Source organism: Pogona vitticeps, chromosome 10 (genome assembly GCF_051106095.1).
Source record: "Pogona vitticeps strain Pit_001003342236 chromosome 10, PviZW2.1, whole genome shotgun sequence".
In the NCBI taxonomy this organism is placed as follows: domain Eukaryota; kingdom Metazoa; phylum Chordata; class Lepidosauria; order Squamata; family Agamidae; genus Pogona; species Pogona vitticeps.
The window spans coordinates 23,491,833-23,506,234 of record NC_135792.1 but is presented as its reverse complement, the minus strand read 5'-3'; the positions used below and the strand labels follow the sequence as shown (position 1 = coordinate 23,506,234).

Genomic DNA, 14,402 nt, shown 5'->3' with positions numbered 1-14,402 from the left:
CTGCTTGTGTTCATTGAAGCCCTGTGGCTGATTTATACTTTGGCTAACAGTTGTGTGATCCTGTCAAATATCATGCCTTATTATTGTTATTTGACATCTATATCGTGCACTCAGGGGGACCCAAGAGGATCACCTAAGGCCCATATCCTACTCCCTAAACACGGAGAGGAGGGGCCGTCCCTTAAGCTTTCCCAGGCCAGGCTCCCATAGGCATCTTGTTACACAACTGGCTGTGCAACCAGTGCAAGAACAGGCTTGCACAGGGAGGTCTGCCAGAGTGGAGAGGCGGCCGGTGGGGTTGCTGTTCCACTCCATGTTTAGGTAACAGGGCATTAGCCCCCAAAAATTGGTTTTTTTAAAAATAAAACATCTCCAACTTCAGAACTACCACTTGAAAAGAGCATTTCTAGGAAAAGTCTTACCAGGTGGCTTTATACACAAAACAGCCGAAGAAAGCCAGTTGTCTAGGAGTAGAATTTGCTGTTGCTGACTTTTTTCTCCTTGAGTCTGCAGGAGAGCAAAAGGTGAAGAGAAGTTACTTTGGGTCAAGATATATTGCTGTTCTCACCCACCCCCCTTTTTTGTGCCAAATAAAACTCATTAGTTTTTAAGATGCTGCGAGGCAAATAAATATGTAAAAATATTTAAAAGATTCATTATCCAAAAAAATGGAGAAATTATTATGGTTCTTTACAGCACTCCACAGGTTAGGATCTCTAATTAAGTTATGCTTAGACACATGAACATGAACAGAGCATTGGACTAGATTGAACCATTGGTTGGATCCAGCCTGGCTTGTCTTGTCTTCTCTGGCCTGATAAGAAATCAGAACGCAGGGTGAAGACAGAACGTCATGTTTGTGGAGTTTGCTGAGTAAAGTGTTTTGAAGAGCTGGCCATTTCTCATCTCAGTTCGTAAAACAGTTCATACCTAATTAAGTCAAAATAAGAGTAAAAACTGGGCCCCTATCATATTTCCTACTTCTTTAATTATTTTATTAAATACTGGGGAATTTTTTTTAAGCAGAATCACCACCAGCGTACCTCCTATTACACGTCTCCTGATACAGTTGTAGCTGGCCCTCATTCCTATTGAACTCTTTCAACAAAGCGTCACAAGATGGACCCCTTAAGTTCCGTCGGGTGTCATACAACTGGTTGTTCAGCTCTGCTTGACGTTGCCGAAGCTGCCTAAATGATGAATAGAGATCATCTTCTCCTTCCTCCAAGAGGGTGGGGGGAAAAAAACCAAGAAAAGCATCTCAGATACTACTGGGATAACATGGCATCACCCTAACTCTTGCTTTTGTGTCATTCTGAACCACACCGTCTTTTCCTAATCCTCTAGGTTTATCCAAGCTCAGTCTCACTGACTTCAGTATGAAAGTTAACGAGGATGCCCAGCATTTCTCCCAATGAAATACAGTAGCTTTTAGCCCGACCAGGTCCCAAATGTGGCAGGGGGGTGGGGAGTGGGAGGAAGGATGTACAGAATAAAGATGGGAAGCAGGGAAGTGAGGATACGCAAAATAGAGCTCCAAAATTAAAATCGATGCTAATCATGACTGGCTGAAGCCAGAAGGGTATAAATGGAAGGAAGTCTACTGATACTTTTTATCTGTGATAATTAAAATTGAATTGAGTAACAATGAACATTTATAACAATATTTACTATTCTTTCAAATACATTTTCCCAGTTTTATACGGTGCACTAATATAAACAGTCATGGTCTAAGTATACAGAGATGGCAAGATGTCTGAAAATGTTCTTGGTGTGTTGTACTACCCACCCTCTGAGCAAGAAAAGATTGCTCTGATCACAGCAACATACAAATACCTTTTTAAAAATAAATCATCTCTCAGTACCAAGAAAAGCATCTTCTTCTTCCCAACATTCCCTGCTGCTGGAATAGCCTGGGTCTTATTTTAACTTACAAAATGGCATCCAATTGGCACTATGTGCTACATGGTTTCAGTATGACCCAATGTGGAAGATAATTTATATCCAAAAACCAATATATTATAATAAACTACGCTATTTAAATTCCCTTTGGTTCTTTTCATAGGCTGATAGAAACTGCCTCTAGTAGGCAACAGAGATTCTTCAGAAACGAAACTACACTAACAGACAATTTCTGCACCTACCGGAATTTGCTGCTTCTCACAATAAACCAGGAGGGAAGCCAGCTCTATGTCTTCACTATATCCGTTTTTAAGAGGGACTGACCGAAAGCCTACAATGGTAGGATAAGAAAAGTTAACTACCTTCATGGCTGCCTCCAACTCACACGCATGACGGAACAGCCTGTAGCTCACCTGTTCTAGTCTTGAAAGTAGAAAAGAGTTTGGAGATTTACTAGGAAGCAGCAGGCAGAACGGGAAAGACAGGGCATCATGAAGGATCTCAAGACAGCCACATGAACCAGAGCTGGAAAAAATCACAAGCTGCCACAAAGGATCTGCATTTCTGCAACAGTTCAAAAAGCAAAAGTAGAATCTAAGCTAGCCAAGCAAAATTCAGCAGGGATACAGTACAGGAAGCATTCCAGATTCAGTGTGTCATGGTGGAAGTGGAAGCAGAATCAATTCTGTAACAGTTAAGGATCTCCTACCGAAAGCTTAGGAATATCCCTATAGTAGCAAAGCTAATAATACTAGGGGTTGTTATTTCCCCTCAAAGAGGAAGAACACACAACAAAAACTTCAGCCATTTAAGTGGCACATTCTACCTCCTAGTACACAGTGACTTCACTACTACATAACTTATCACCATTCCATAAGGAAAACTGGCAATGACCTAACAGATTTTCCAAGGTTACTATTTTATTATTGATTAACCATGTCTGGCAGTGTGCAGAGGGGGGAGTCCTTTTACATAGTGGGCAAAATAAACCCCTAAGAGTTCAAGAATTCACTACTCAAAAAGGAAGGATGTAATTTTAAAAATAAAAAGTGAATGAAATATTGTTCGGGAGAGAAGGGAATGTTTAAATTGTTATCTCTGGTACATTTTGAGCGGCTAACTACCATAAGATTTGAAATGAATAAGCAAAATATTACAAAAAGCCTAAAAAGATGAAAAGCTTGGACATTCTAAGCATAGAAATAAGTAACTCCCAGTTGGATGTGGGTACACGCATGATACATTCTGAACAACTGGCATGGTGAGAAAAATGTTGAGAAGCTAAGGTAGAGAGATTACAAGCAAGAACGAGAAAGGCTGTACTTCTGCCCACAGTATTCTTTGATCAGCAAAGTTAAACAAAATCTGAGCAAGAAATAACCCACAGGCTTGCCCACAGAGAAAGTGTCTGTGCATGTTACAGATAAAGAGTTGCTGGAAAATTATGCCACTGAATGCAGCAAACACATCTCCATCCCCCTTTAGAGATGCAACAGTGCATCAAACGAGATATATCACCTGGATCCAGAAAACCAAAGTGAGGTAGAAATGTTCACTCTTCCGGTGCTGCGCAACCTGTCACTATTAGACTTTATATTTACCTGGTTTGACTCCTTTGATAGGAAAAGTGCCGTGTGCTAAGAAGTTGGGATCACTGAACATGTCTTCCTCGTAGACGACAAAGCGGAGAAAGGCTATATTTGGATCATAGATTTCAAACTTGACTTGCTCCTGAGACAACCAGACTGGGTTAAGGCCATTGTCATCTGTAATGGAAAAAGACACTTGTTCATTCAAATGCATCCCTCGCTATCAATCAAGGCTTCGAGATCACAGGAACTGTATATAGCCTATCACCCACAGACTGTGATCTTTCAAGCGCTTGGGGGTCCCTTTGGTTTTGCAGCAGGATTCAATAGAAACTATCGGAAAGATTTAAACCGAGCTGCAGCTGAACCACTATAACCTAATGATCACAGGAGGTGGCTGGCTGTGTTCAGAACTGGTGGGTCAGTAGTGGTGTAGACATGACTTGATGCTCCTTACTCACCCAGATGCTGAGACCAGTGTGTGTGTGTGTGTGTGTGTTGTGCCATCAAGTCGGAACTAAGTTACAGCAACTCTCATGGGGCTTTCAAGGTAAGTGAGATATTTAAGGAGTGGCACAATTAACAAAACTTGTTTTTAATCTTCTCTTAAGTTTTGTTAACACTTGGCTTTATTAAATATATTATTTAGACACTGGGCAGATCTATGAAGAAGCTGCATATTCTTCTTCTCCATGATATCTTATGACAGCAACATGCAGACATAATTTACAGAGCAATCTTTCCCTCTCATCCTGATCTATTTTCTCCTTCTTCATCTTAGAACATATTTTCCTGATAAACAGATTTGAAGATCACGAATGCCTGGACATGATTTTATTTATTTATTGGGCCTTTTTGTTGGCTTAATAAAGACAACATGGATTTTGGAACTTAGCGTTATTGTTACATGTTTATTGTTATTTAGTGTATCAGTGATTTTATTATTGGTTTGCATCTTCTCTGTGTACTGTTCTGGTTTAGGTTAGAAAGCAAGATAAAAAGCATATTAAATAAAGAAATGGATAAACACACAACAAGTCCTATTGCACTGTAAAGGTACATAGAAATAAAGATACTTATGCTTGTTTGGGAGATCATGAAGAGTTCCAAATAAAGCAGCTTGAGGCTTTCAGAAGAAAATAATTGAATACTGTATAAGCATAAAAATTAACTGATGTAGGAAAGGCAAAGTGACACCAAATCAGACAGATTTGGTTCCTGAAAACAAAGTGCTTTCCTTCTAATATATGGATTTTGTTGTGCCACAGTTTAATTTTTATAGCTGTTATGTTTATTCAGACTCTATTTGTTACTTTGCAATATTTAATTCTAAATAAACAAAGAAAGCCAGTGTGGTGTAGCGCAGTGGTCCCCAACCTTGGGTATCCCAGATGTTCGTGGCCAGGATTTCTGGGAGATGAAGTCCAAGAGCATCTGGAGGCCCAAGGTTGGGGACCACTGGAGTAGTGGACAGACTGTTGTACTAGGACTCCAGAGACCTGGGTTCAAATCCCCATATGGCCACAGAACGCCCTAGAGGGCTAGAAATGGCAAACCATTCTTTGGACATCTCAATATACCTAGAAAATTCTTGTTAGGTCACCACAAGTCAGAAGTGACCTGACTGCACATGACTACAAAACACATGTATGATTCCAGTGCACGGGTCCAGACGCAACTGGGGAACAACTTAGCTCAAGTCCCATTCACCTGAACAGGGATGACAAGCGTGCAGACAATTCTCTCCAACTGAAGTGACTAATACTGACTGGATCGTGGCCATAGTTTTTAAGAAGCTGAAATACTATGGCAGCTACTCCAAGGCAGCCAAGGAGAGCACCATGACTGTTTGTGTCCCCCATTGTGCTGCAGAAGCTTCTGGAAGGTAAATTACGCCAAAAGGCAGCTACTGCCCTAGGGCTACCCAGAAAGCGTTATCCGATACGTATGACCTGACTTTGTGTAACAGTCTGGATTACTACACACCACACTACCTGTCTTTCATGTATTTACACAGAATCCCTTTCCACAGTCAGCAGTACTTACTCACAACTGTAGTCTTGAATTTGCTGTTATCGTATTCAGCCCCACAAATTTCCACCTCTACAAATGGGCAGGCGATACTCCTGCCAGGTTTGGGAAGATGGCGAGCGCCAATGACCTATTTAAATTAGGCAAAAACCAAAGAAAAATAAGGAAATACAAAAGGGCACAGACCGAGCTTAAGAGCAGAGATTCCAGGCCCTGCCTTGGAATCCAATGGCTAGTGTAAGAACGCTACAGGTAAGGGTTCTTAAAATGATCTTAAGAAATGAGGAGACCTAGGCCACGCTTTCCCAGTGGGATAGTGACATGTGGGTGGGCTGTAAATGTAAGCCCACTCCCTAGATAAAGTCCTCCATGCTTTTAGGTCTGCTTTCCAGGAACAAAACGAGTTTATTGGTGTTTCCAGGGCAGCAGATAGATCCCCTTGTTTCCATCCATGGGTCTGAGCCTTCGCTCTGAAGTTCAAACAGTCTGAGAAAATGTGTTTACCCCTTGAAAAGTAGTAGGTTTATTTTAAAAATAGAGATATATACCCTCACTGTCAAAATCATCTGTAGCTTCTTCTTAGATTCGTTTGGCACAGGATCGTACGCGTCATTCCTCATGGCCTCTGGCTGCAGTACATAACCCGTGCGCCCGTTGAGTGAAAACAAGGCTTGATTCATTTGCATGTATTTATCTGAAGGGAGGATTAAATGCAAAATGCTACATTAGCAAGATTCTGTATTTCAGCAAATCAGAGGGGGGAAGGAATCAGATTGCTATAATATGAACAAAGACAATCAGCATTTTCCGAATAAAAAACAAAAGCCTCCAGGGGAGTCTTTCCATGAGATGGATATTATCCTTCCTGATAGCTCTCAGATGGGAAAGATCCACCTGATCTTCTGAATCCAGATGGTACCCATATTCAGATATACACAGATAACAGTACCCTGTAGAAGTATTTCAGTTTCCAGGGGAGAACAAGGGCACAGAAATTATTTTTGAAAACAGCTCTTCCTACACAATCATAGGGGCAGAGGGAAAGGGGCAGTTTTTCTAGTTCCATGTGAACAATTAGTGCCATCAGCTGTTATTGCTAAAGAGAAACCGATACATCCACTTTGCATCTCTCTTTTGCGTATATGAAGACAGCACTGAAAGTCCCTGTTACTTATTGAAAAGGAAGCTTAATTTAAGTTTTTCCTTCTCGTTACTGAAGAAATTCAGTATTAGTCAGATCTACAGACAACTGATCACCTATGGCAAACTCAAATAGGTATAGTGCTACATCAGCACATTAGCCACAGACCAATTTGCACAGTGAGAGTGGCTGCCTGGTGAGAATCAGAGTCCAACAAACTTCTTCATGTATCTGGCATTGGCAAGGAACACACCCACACACTCTCAGGACAATGCCTTCCTCATCATCTATTCTCTGATCCTTTTAACTAGAAATACCAGGAACCTAAAACGGACCTGCTCTGCTACATACATACCCTCCATTTTCATTTTTTTACTGAATCCCTCCATCTTGTAGCCCTTTGGACTGCCATAGTTTAATGCAGAATAAAAACTTGCTTTCTTAAAAGAAGCTAAAGTTAAGAGTGCCAAGAGTCAATTTCCTTTTCAGATCCCATTTCTGCCTGGGTGAATACAATATTTCCAGTTAAATGCTCAGAATATGTAAATACATCCTTTCACCTGGTTTGACAGAAAGAAAGGTAGCAAACAATGTGCACACTAATTCAGGACTGGAGGGTTTGTGTTCTTCCTGGGGCTTTTGAATTTTGGCTCCCGTGAGCCCCTGCCAACCTAGCCAGGTTTTCCACTCTTGACACAATGCTGTGTGAAGCACTTTGCACACTAAAGTGGCAATCCTAAAGACACACCTTATGTGAACACAGTGGGATTTATTTTTGAAGACTCTTTTAAAGCTGGTATTAAAAAAAAAAATCACAAAGAGGCTCCCATCAGTATTTGGCTTAATCTCAAATTAGTTTAAAAGTGTCTTGTTCTAAAGCATGGGTTTTACAAAGATCTCTAGCAGTCAAAACAGCTTTTTCTTTAAAGAAAATTCTGTCAACAAAATGGGTACATTTTTATGGAGTGTTACTGGAAATGTTTAGCTTGCAAAGTAAAAGACTTTATCCAAATGGTGCTACAGAAATTTGAAATCTACCTCTAGGAAACTGTTCCCTACAATTCCTATTTAAACTGCATGCAATGATTTTGTACCAAAGAATATTATTTAAAAACAATTATTCCTCTAAACTACTGAACACCAAACATCAGACACTGGCATATTCTACTCGCTTTCTGGAATGAATATTTAAATGTGCAGTTTTCAAGTGATACGAAACTCCCAGTCCTTCTCTTCTTGCATTAAACAGGATGTCGTGGAAGGAAATGGGTGCTGACTCAGAAAAAAAGAGAAAAAGAGGAAGGAAACAGCTAAGCATTTCCATAACGAGATTTTTTTACCTGGGGTTTGGAAATTAAGAGCTACCATCTGCGCACCACAAAACCAGAAGCGAAAAGGATCATAATTTGAAGAGTCCACTCTTTGCCCTTTCGGGTATATTCGTGTCAGGCCCTTCTGATTGTATTTGAGCAGATCTACCGGCTTCTGCTTGACAATGGCTTCTGCTTTGGTTTCCACAAAAGAACGAATCTCCCTGAAATCAGGATTTTCTGCCAAAGGGAGAGGTGGGAAGAAGTCACAAGGTTCATGCAGGTTTTCAGAGACCTCACTCGACAATTGAAATGATCTTTTCATCACGAAGCACAGCAATCATAATTAAAAATATTTAACTAGCAACAGTCTTGCTGATTTATAAATGCCTCCCGTCATTTCCTAAACTGCAAAGGGGCATTTCACTTAAGCGGCCACTGTTTGCCTCTAGCTGCTCTTATTCAAATACTGGGCCTTGCATTTATTGTTCAAAACGCCATCCTATTTCTCCAGCTATTGACATAATCTGAAAATTATTGTCCTCTTCTCCAAAGTACCACTTAATCTGCATTTTATGGTACAAATTCTGAAGAAGGGAAACTATCTATGACTTAGGCAAACGGAAGAACCAAGCCACTGTTGTTCCCTGTTGCTCCAAGAGGCTGTAGTGGAGCACAAGGGTAAAAACAGACTTGATATTTCAGCATCAAACCACCAAGTGACTTACAGCAGGGGTCCCCGACCTGGGGTCTCCAGATGTTCTTGGACTACAACTCCAAGAAACCTTCACCACCACCTCTGCTGGCCAGGATTTCTGGGAGCTAAAGTCCAAGAACATCTGGAAGCCCAAGGTTGGGGACCACTGGCTTACAGGACTAAGTTATGGGTCATCAAAAAATCTTGGATAATATTTAAGAATCTAGTACTCAAGGAGATCAAATTCATAAATAAAAATAATTACCTAGGTTGTCCTTCGTTTTACTTGTAGGCAAACAGTAGATTACCAGGTCAGATAATTCCATCGCAATTAATTGTTTCTTTTCCCAATATACCCTGATAGTTGCCTATTTGAAAATTAGTTTAAAAAAAGGTTGTTAGAAGCGCTTTACCGTATTTCCCCCCAAATAGGACAGGGTCTTATATTTTTGCTTGAAAAAAAGCATTAGGGCTTATTTTCAGGGGATGTTTTGTTTTTTTCATGTACAACCATCTACATTTATTCAAATACAGTCATGTCATCTTCTGCTTGCTGCACAAAGGTGGAGGGCGGGGTTTCACTTAACTGAGGCTTATTTGGGGGCTAGGGCTTATATTATGAGCATCCTGAAAAATCATGCTAGGGTTTATTTTCAGGTTAGGTCTTATTTTCAGGGGAAAAGGCAGTACAGATTAGTTACTTGTATTGAACCTATTTGTCAAAAAGCAACAAAAATGACTTATTTTTCTTCAACTTTAGATTTGACACAATGTACTCCGTGTATGTAACTAAAAAAGAAACTCCAGTGATACAGTGTTTCCTCCCCAGTATGGAACACACTGAATTCCAATGTAGAATCATCACCCTCATCAATTTGCACATTCATTTTAATGGTGTTATTAGTCTGTTTTTCAAGTGACAAATGTGAACTTTTAATGCTCAAAACATCCTTCTTCATTGCTGATGTAAAATTCAAATTCTGAGACAAAAAAATTAATTTGGGATGGAAAAGAATCAGAAGGTAACACAGGATATTATACCCCAAATCCTAAGTCACTAGAGCATAGATTTTAAAAAGCCTCTCCTTGTCTTTGTGGCTCTTTAGGAGGGCCAGAGGAGTCACGAAAACCTTGGTCTGTGCCTTTGCTTGCAAGTCCAGAAACGAAATCAGGGATTCTTCAGCTTTTGTTCAAACCAGACCTCTCCTCTTTTATCCTTCAGAACTCCACGTGTACCCATTACCTCTTCAGCAGTTCTCCACGTGATCTCCCTGACACTTTGATACCACTCAAACAGCTCTTCCACTTTATCAGTTGCAAATTCAACAGGAGGGTCATCAGGATTCTTGGGTTCCAAGACAAAGACAAAATTCTTCCCATATTTCCCCTGTGGCGTTTTTGCTATTAGGAATCAAAAGCAATATGGGCACAATCAGATATGCTAATTTTAAGATCTTTTTTCCCCCATCCTATTAGCTATGTTTGGACCCTTTCTTGGGGCAGAAAAACAGGATATAGAAATAAAATAAAGTATCGGTAATTTTTTAAAATTGCCACACCCATGGCCCTTCTTATGAATGTATTGTGGAATTAAAATGTGAATGGATTCTTTCTGATTGTGCAGTGCTAACACAACCCTAGTTACTATCTCAGTGGTAGAACCAATATTCTTGATTCCTGATATCTCCAGACAGACGGAATATCTTGTCAGTCAGTGAAGACAACGCCATATCCAAATCTCTTGGTTTGTTTCATTTTAATCCTTTGGCAACTATTAATTATCAGCCTTTCTTGTTTTTTTTTTTTTAAAGAGGCTCTCTTTCGTGCAATTCATGTTCTTCCACAGGTTGCCAAAGGAGAGCCTCTAAAGATGAATGATTTCACGTTTACAAAAGAGGACTGCACAAAAATATCATGTTTCTTTGAGCTCCGTCTTTCATGAAAATGTTTTGTGCCCTTTTAGTTTACTCTTTATATGTCAAATTACCTAAGAAATGTTTTGTCTAATAGCATAGTGAGGGTTTTTGGTGCTCCAGGAAGAAGATTCAGACAGGACAGCAATAATTTTGAATCTGTAGAAGGCTCTGGCTTGGCTCCTGAAGCCAACAAGAAGTGCTCTTTGCTTCAACCATTATTGGCTGCTGATAGCTGAGCTCCTGATGCCTTCCATTGTAGATTGCTGCCTGCCTGCCTCCTACCTCTACCTTCGATCATTTTCTTCTTCCTTTGACTTTCGTTTCTTGATTTTGTGTGGATTTCTCCTTCTTTGGATATTATTGGGACCTCCTTCCCCCCAATTTCTCCACCCTTCTCTCTCTCACTCTCACTCTCTCTGTTCTTTTCTTGGATTATTTTTGCTTCTGCCTTCCTGACCTGCCTGCTAGACTCAAGACGGAGAAGAAAGCTTCAAAGTAGTAGAAGGGAGAGGAAGATTTCACAAACTGCTATGCCATTTTGTTTTTATTTTTTTAAAGGAAGAAAGGAAACAAAGACTGCAGGAACTTACATACCAATGTTATACCTATTGAGGTCCAAAATACCCCGGCATAATGATCCTAAAGGATTGTCCTCCATTATCTGCAATAAAAAGAGTAGCACGTAAAACCAGCTATTATTTTCATTCAAAGATTAATTCACATTGTATTTCTTTTCATTTTATTTGAACAAGGATCTAAAATGGCAGAGGCTAAAAATTACTAAAGACTGCAAGATGATAGGGTCTGGGGTGATTACCTGGTTATATAACCTCAAAACTGATCAGCACTAGCGTGGCCTAGACCTACTGTGACTGTTATCTAACAGAAACCAACCAGGAAGTTGCTCTGAAACAAGGTAAATATAGCATCACTTGTTCTTCCTCTTTCTTTTAATACACTTTGACATCTATCCATTCCACCTTTTCATAACCCTAACATTTAAAGGTATCTTATACATAAGTCTCCCACAGTCCATTTTTATACGATCTTCCCCAGTCTCTATCATGGTTACTTGAAGTAACTGGCCAGTCCAGACTGACAATATGCCAATCAAACACTCTTTTGCTTCTGTTTTAAAAAAAGGGCAAAATAAAAACATAACCTGTGCATGGCTAATCTTTACCAGCAAGGTAATTTCCCCCTCTAATCAAGTACACAATAAAACCTGCCACATGCCCACCATACCTCTGGAAAAGGCACCATCCTTAACTCCATCAGACACACATGCAAAATCAACAATCCTATTTACAAAGGAAAATATTAAGCCTAACCTCCCATTTGTATGCACAGCAGATTAAAATCCACAAGAGCTCCCCGCACAAACAAATCTGCCTCGTTTCTGTTGCACATGCCAAAATGTACTAATAGGCCTCCTCTTTGAAAACAGAGCTAGATGAATTTCCACCTTCCTGCAGATCTGTGACACAATCTGAAAGGTCAGCCTGAGAAGTCTCTGTCTGCATGTGGATCTTTTCTGAAACTGTGAAAGCCTCTCTCTTTTTCAAATAAAATGGATTGTACATTCTAGCCAATGGACAGCAATTAAGACTTATTCTTCCCACCTGATTCTCAGATTCTTCTATGCCATCAGTTGACAAATCTTCAACATAATTGGATGGAAAATAGTGCTGAACTTTGTATCCATAATCTCCTTTCCACCTAATAAATTGAGAGAGAACTCAATACAGCTTCGAAAATGAAGATGGGATTATAAACCTGAAACAAATGTCCTTTTGCCCCCAAATTAATTTCAACGCTAACATCTTCCTCTCCTAAAAGGAAAAAAGTGTGGAATTGTTTTTAACCCGTGCGACGTAATCTGCACTATAATGTGCCAACCAGATTGGGCCCACCGCCTTCATAGAGAAACCACTGCCTGCTAGCTACTGGCAACCAATGGCACCAATGCACTACAGAGAGCAGGGCAAGGAAGGAAAACCCTCCACAGCAGACTTGGGTTCAGGAACAGTGCATGCAGTCTCGACCAGGTCAGTTCATGCATGCTAGGAGAAAAGGCAAGAAGCCAAGGAGGCTGATGGGGAGGGGATGGGGACCCAATGCTGCACATGATGAGAGTGTGGCAGAGCTTTTAGGAGGGTTGCAGGAGACACATGGTGGCCCTCTTGAAGGAGGTGGCGGCCAGGCTTTAAAAGGGAAAACTCCTAGAAGAGGGAGAGGAGGGAAAGACAGCATAAAAGCAGAAAAGCCCAAAGTCGAGTCAATAAGGCTATCTGATAGGGAGAGCCCATGGCTTCTGAGAGACCTTTTGTGGTACCTTCCCCTGAAGGCAGAGACAGGGCTACCGTAAAGGTAGTTTGGCCTGGGGAGAGCAGAAGAGACGTCACAAACCACCAGGGCTCATGGGCTGTTGACCTAGAGATTAAAGGAACCAGAGAGCCTCCTTGAGACAAGGGAAAGGCCCCAATCGCTGCAAAGGGAAGCCCAAGGATGGAATCATGAGGGGCAGGTTGGACCTGGCTAGACCAGGTTGGGCACCCGTACAAGGGGAATCAAGGGGGCTACGCTATGGGTAATGAACACAGCTCTAATAAGAAGCAAGTGGAGAAAACTGCACACGTGCCTTGCATATGATTGTCCCAGCATGTTCATATGATTTTCCCCATCCACGTAGGATCCTGGGGGCATCACAATCAGAAGCATGGACCATAACAAAAAAACCCAAAATACCCCTTTCAACAGAAGTAGCAAAAATGTAAGTGTCTTCTTCTCACCATCCACCACTTTCTTTGGAGACGTTGTGAATTAAAGCACCTCGGCAGAAAGTCAACTCATCATCTCTTTTTGCTTGGTAGTCATACAGGGCTTTGACTGTTCTCTGGGGCTTCAAGAGAAAGAAATGGAGATGGGCTAAAAGGTCAACATGATTAGTAAATTTTGGGGGAAACTGCAGAAACAGGAACACACTGTTGAAATAATGGCTAAGTCATTGTTTCTTTTGCTATTTTTTCCCCTTTGTATCACGAACACACTTCTACTTGCAAGCAGCCTCCTTAATTTTCCGAACAAGAAATTAAGGAAAAAAGGACCTCTCAGCTATTCTCTTCTCTCAGATGAAAATTAAACATGAATCAAACAGGAGTGTAACTTACGACAGAAGGTGTTATCTCAGTGGGTTCCACATATGGTTTGAGATCATATAATGAGCTGGGATCTTTCTCCTGAGATTGAAAGAGAAAGGAAATTTAATTCCACAACTGCAAAATGTTACTAGAAGTTTTGGTTGAATATGCAATCAACCCAGAAGTACTGCATGTTCTACATATATTTCTAGCAGCTGAACACAATTTTGTGTTTTCCCTCCCCGCCTTTTCTTAGGATTTCCAATAAGTGTCAGCAGGGCTTTTTTGCAAAGCTGTCTGCCCCGTTTTTAATCTCTAAACTAGAAACTGAAGATTTCCTTTTGAGTGATCATTTCAGTAATCTTTCTGAAAGGCCTGGGACGAATGATTATCACTGTTCTGCTAATTATGTGTTTAAGAAAAAAAATCTGTCCCGCAGCTTTCTATACAAGGAGACATTAATTCTTCCATGCGCACATACCTATGTCATAACTGATGTGCGTAGCACAGCACTGTGATCTACTGTATTCATCTATCATACCAGAAAAAAACAACAACTAGACTTTAAACATGACCTCCTAGAATCATATGGAAACAGAGTTGTAACAAGACAAACTTCCATCAAGCACAACCTTCTGGCCTGAGGAAAAACTGTCCAATCCCATAGTTACCTATT

The 14,402-nt window shown here is 40.6% G+C and overlaps 1 protein-coding gene and 1 long non-coding RNA gene across 5 annotated transcripts in view; one reads left to right on the top strand and one right to left on the bottom strand.

Moving 5' to 3' along the window:
• Positions 1 to 14,402, bottom strand: part of PLCG2 (phospholipase C gamma 2) — a 61,592-nt gene that overhangs the window by 1,540 nt on the left and 45,650 nt on the right. For 2 of the 4 annotated variants that reach the window (XM_072980673.2, XM_020805745.3), the window contains exons 21-33: positions 13,757 to 13,825; positions 13,379 to 13,488; positions 12,209 to 12,305; positions 11,181 to 11,247; positions 9,914 to 10,071; positions 8,936 to 9,038; positions 8,004 to 8,213; positions 6,071 to 6,216; positions 5,538 to 5,652; positions 3,504 to 3,668; positions 2,145 to 2,233; positions 1,044 to 1,222; positions 423 to 507 (exon numbers count right to left, since the gene is read on the bottom strand). In XM_072980673.2, the coding sequence (XP_072836774.2) occupies positions 465 to 507; positions 1,044 to 1,222; positions 2,145 to 2,233; positions 3,504 to 3,668; positions 5,538 to 5,652; positions 6,071 to 6,216; positions 8,004 to 8,213; positions 8,936 to 9,038; positions 9,914 to 10,071; positions 11,181 to 11,247; positions 12,209 to 12,305; positions 13,379 to 13,488; positions 13,757 to 13,825 (1,551 nt within the window). In that variant the 3' untranslated portion in view covers positions 423 to 464. Of the gene's footprint in view, positions 1 to 422; positions 508 to 1,043; positions 1,223 to 2,144; positions 2,234 to 2,315; positions 2,467 to 3,503; positions 3,669 to 5,537; positions 5,653 to 6,070; positions 6,217 to 8,003; positions 8,214 to 8,935; positions 9,039 to 9,913; positions 10,072 to 11,180; positions 11,248 to 12,208; positions 12,306 to 13,378; positions 13,489 to 13,756; positions 13,826 to 14,402 lie in introns of those variants that run through there. The other 2 variants (XR_013538653.1, XM_072980674.2) reach the window with 2 other exon arrangements.
• On the top strand, positions 3,996 to 7,959 carry LOC144584424 (uncharacterized). Its single transcript, XR_013538654.1, has 2 exons — positions 3,996 to 4,041; positions 7,913 to 7,959. It is a non-coding gene; the product is annotated as an uncharacterized LOC144584424 (long non-coding RNA).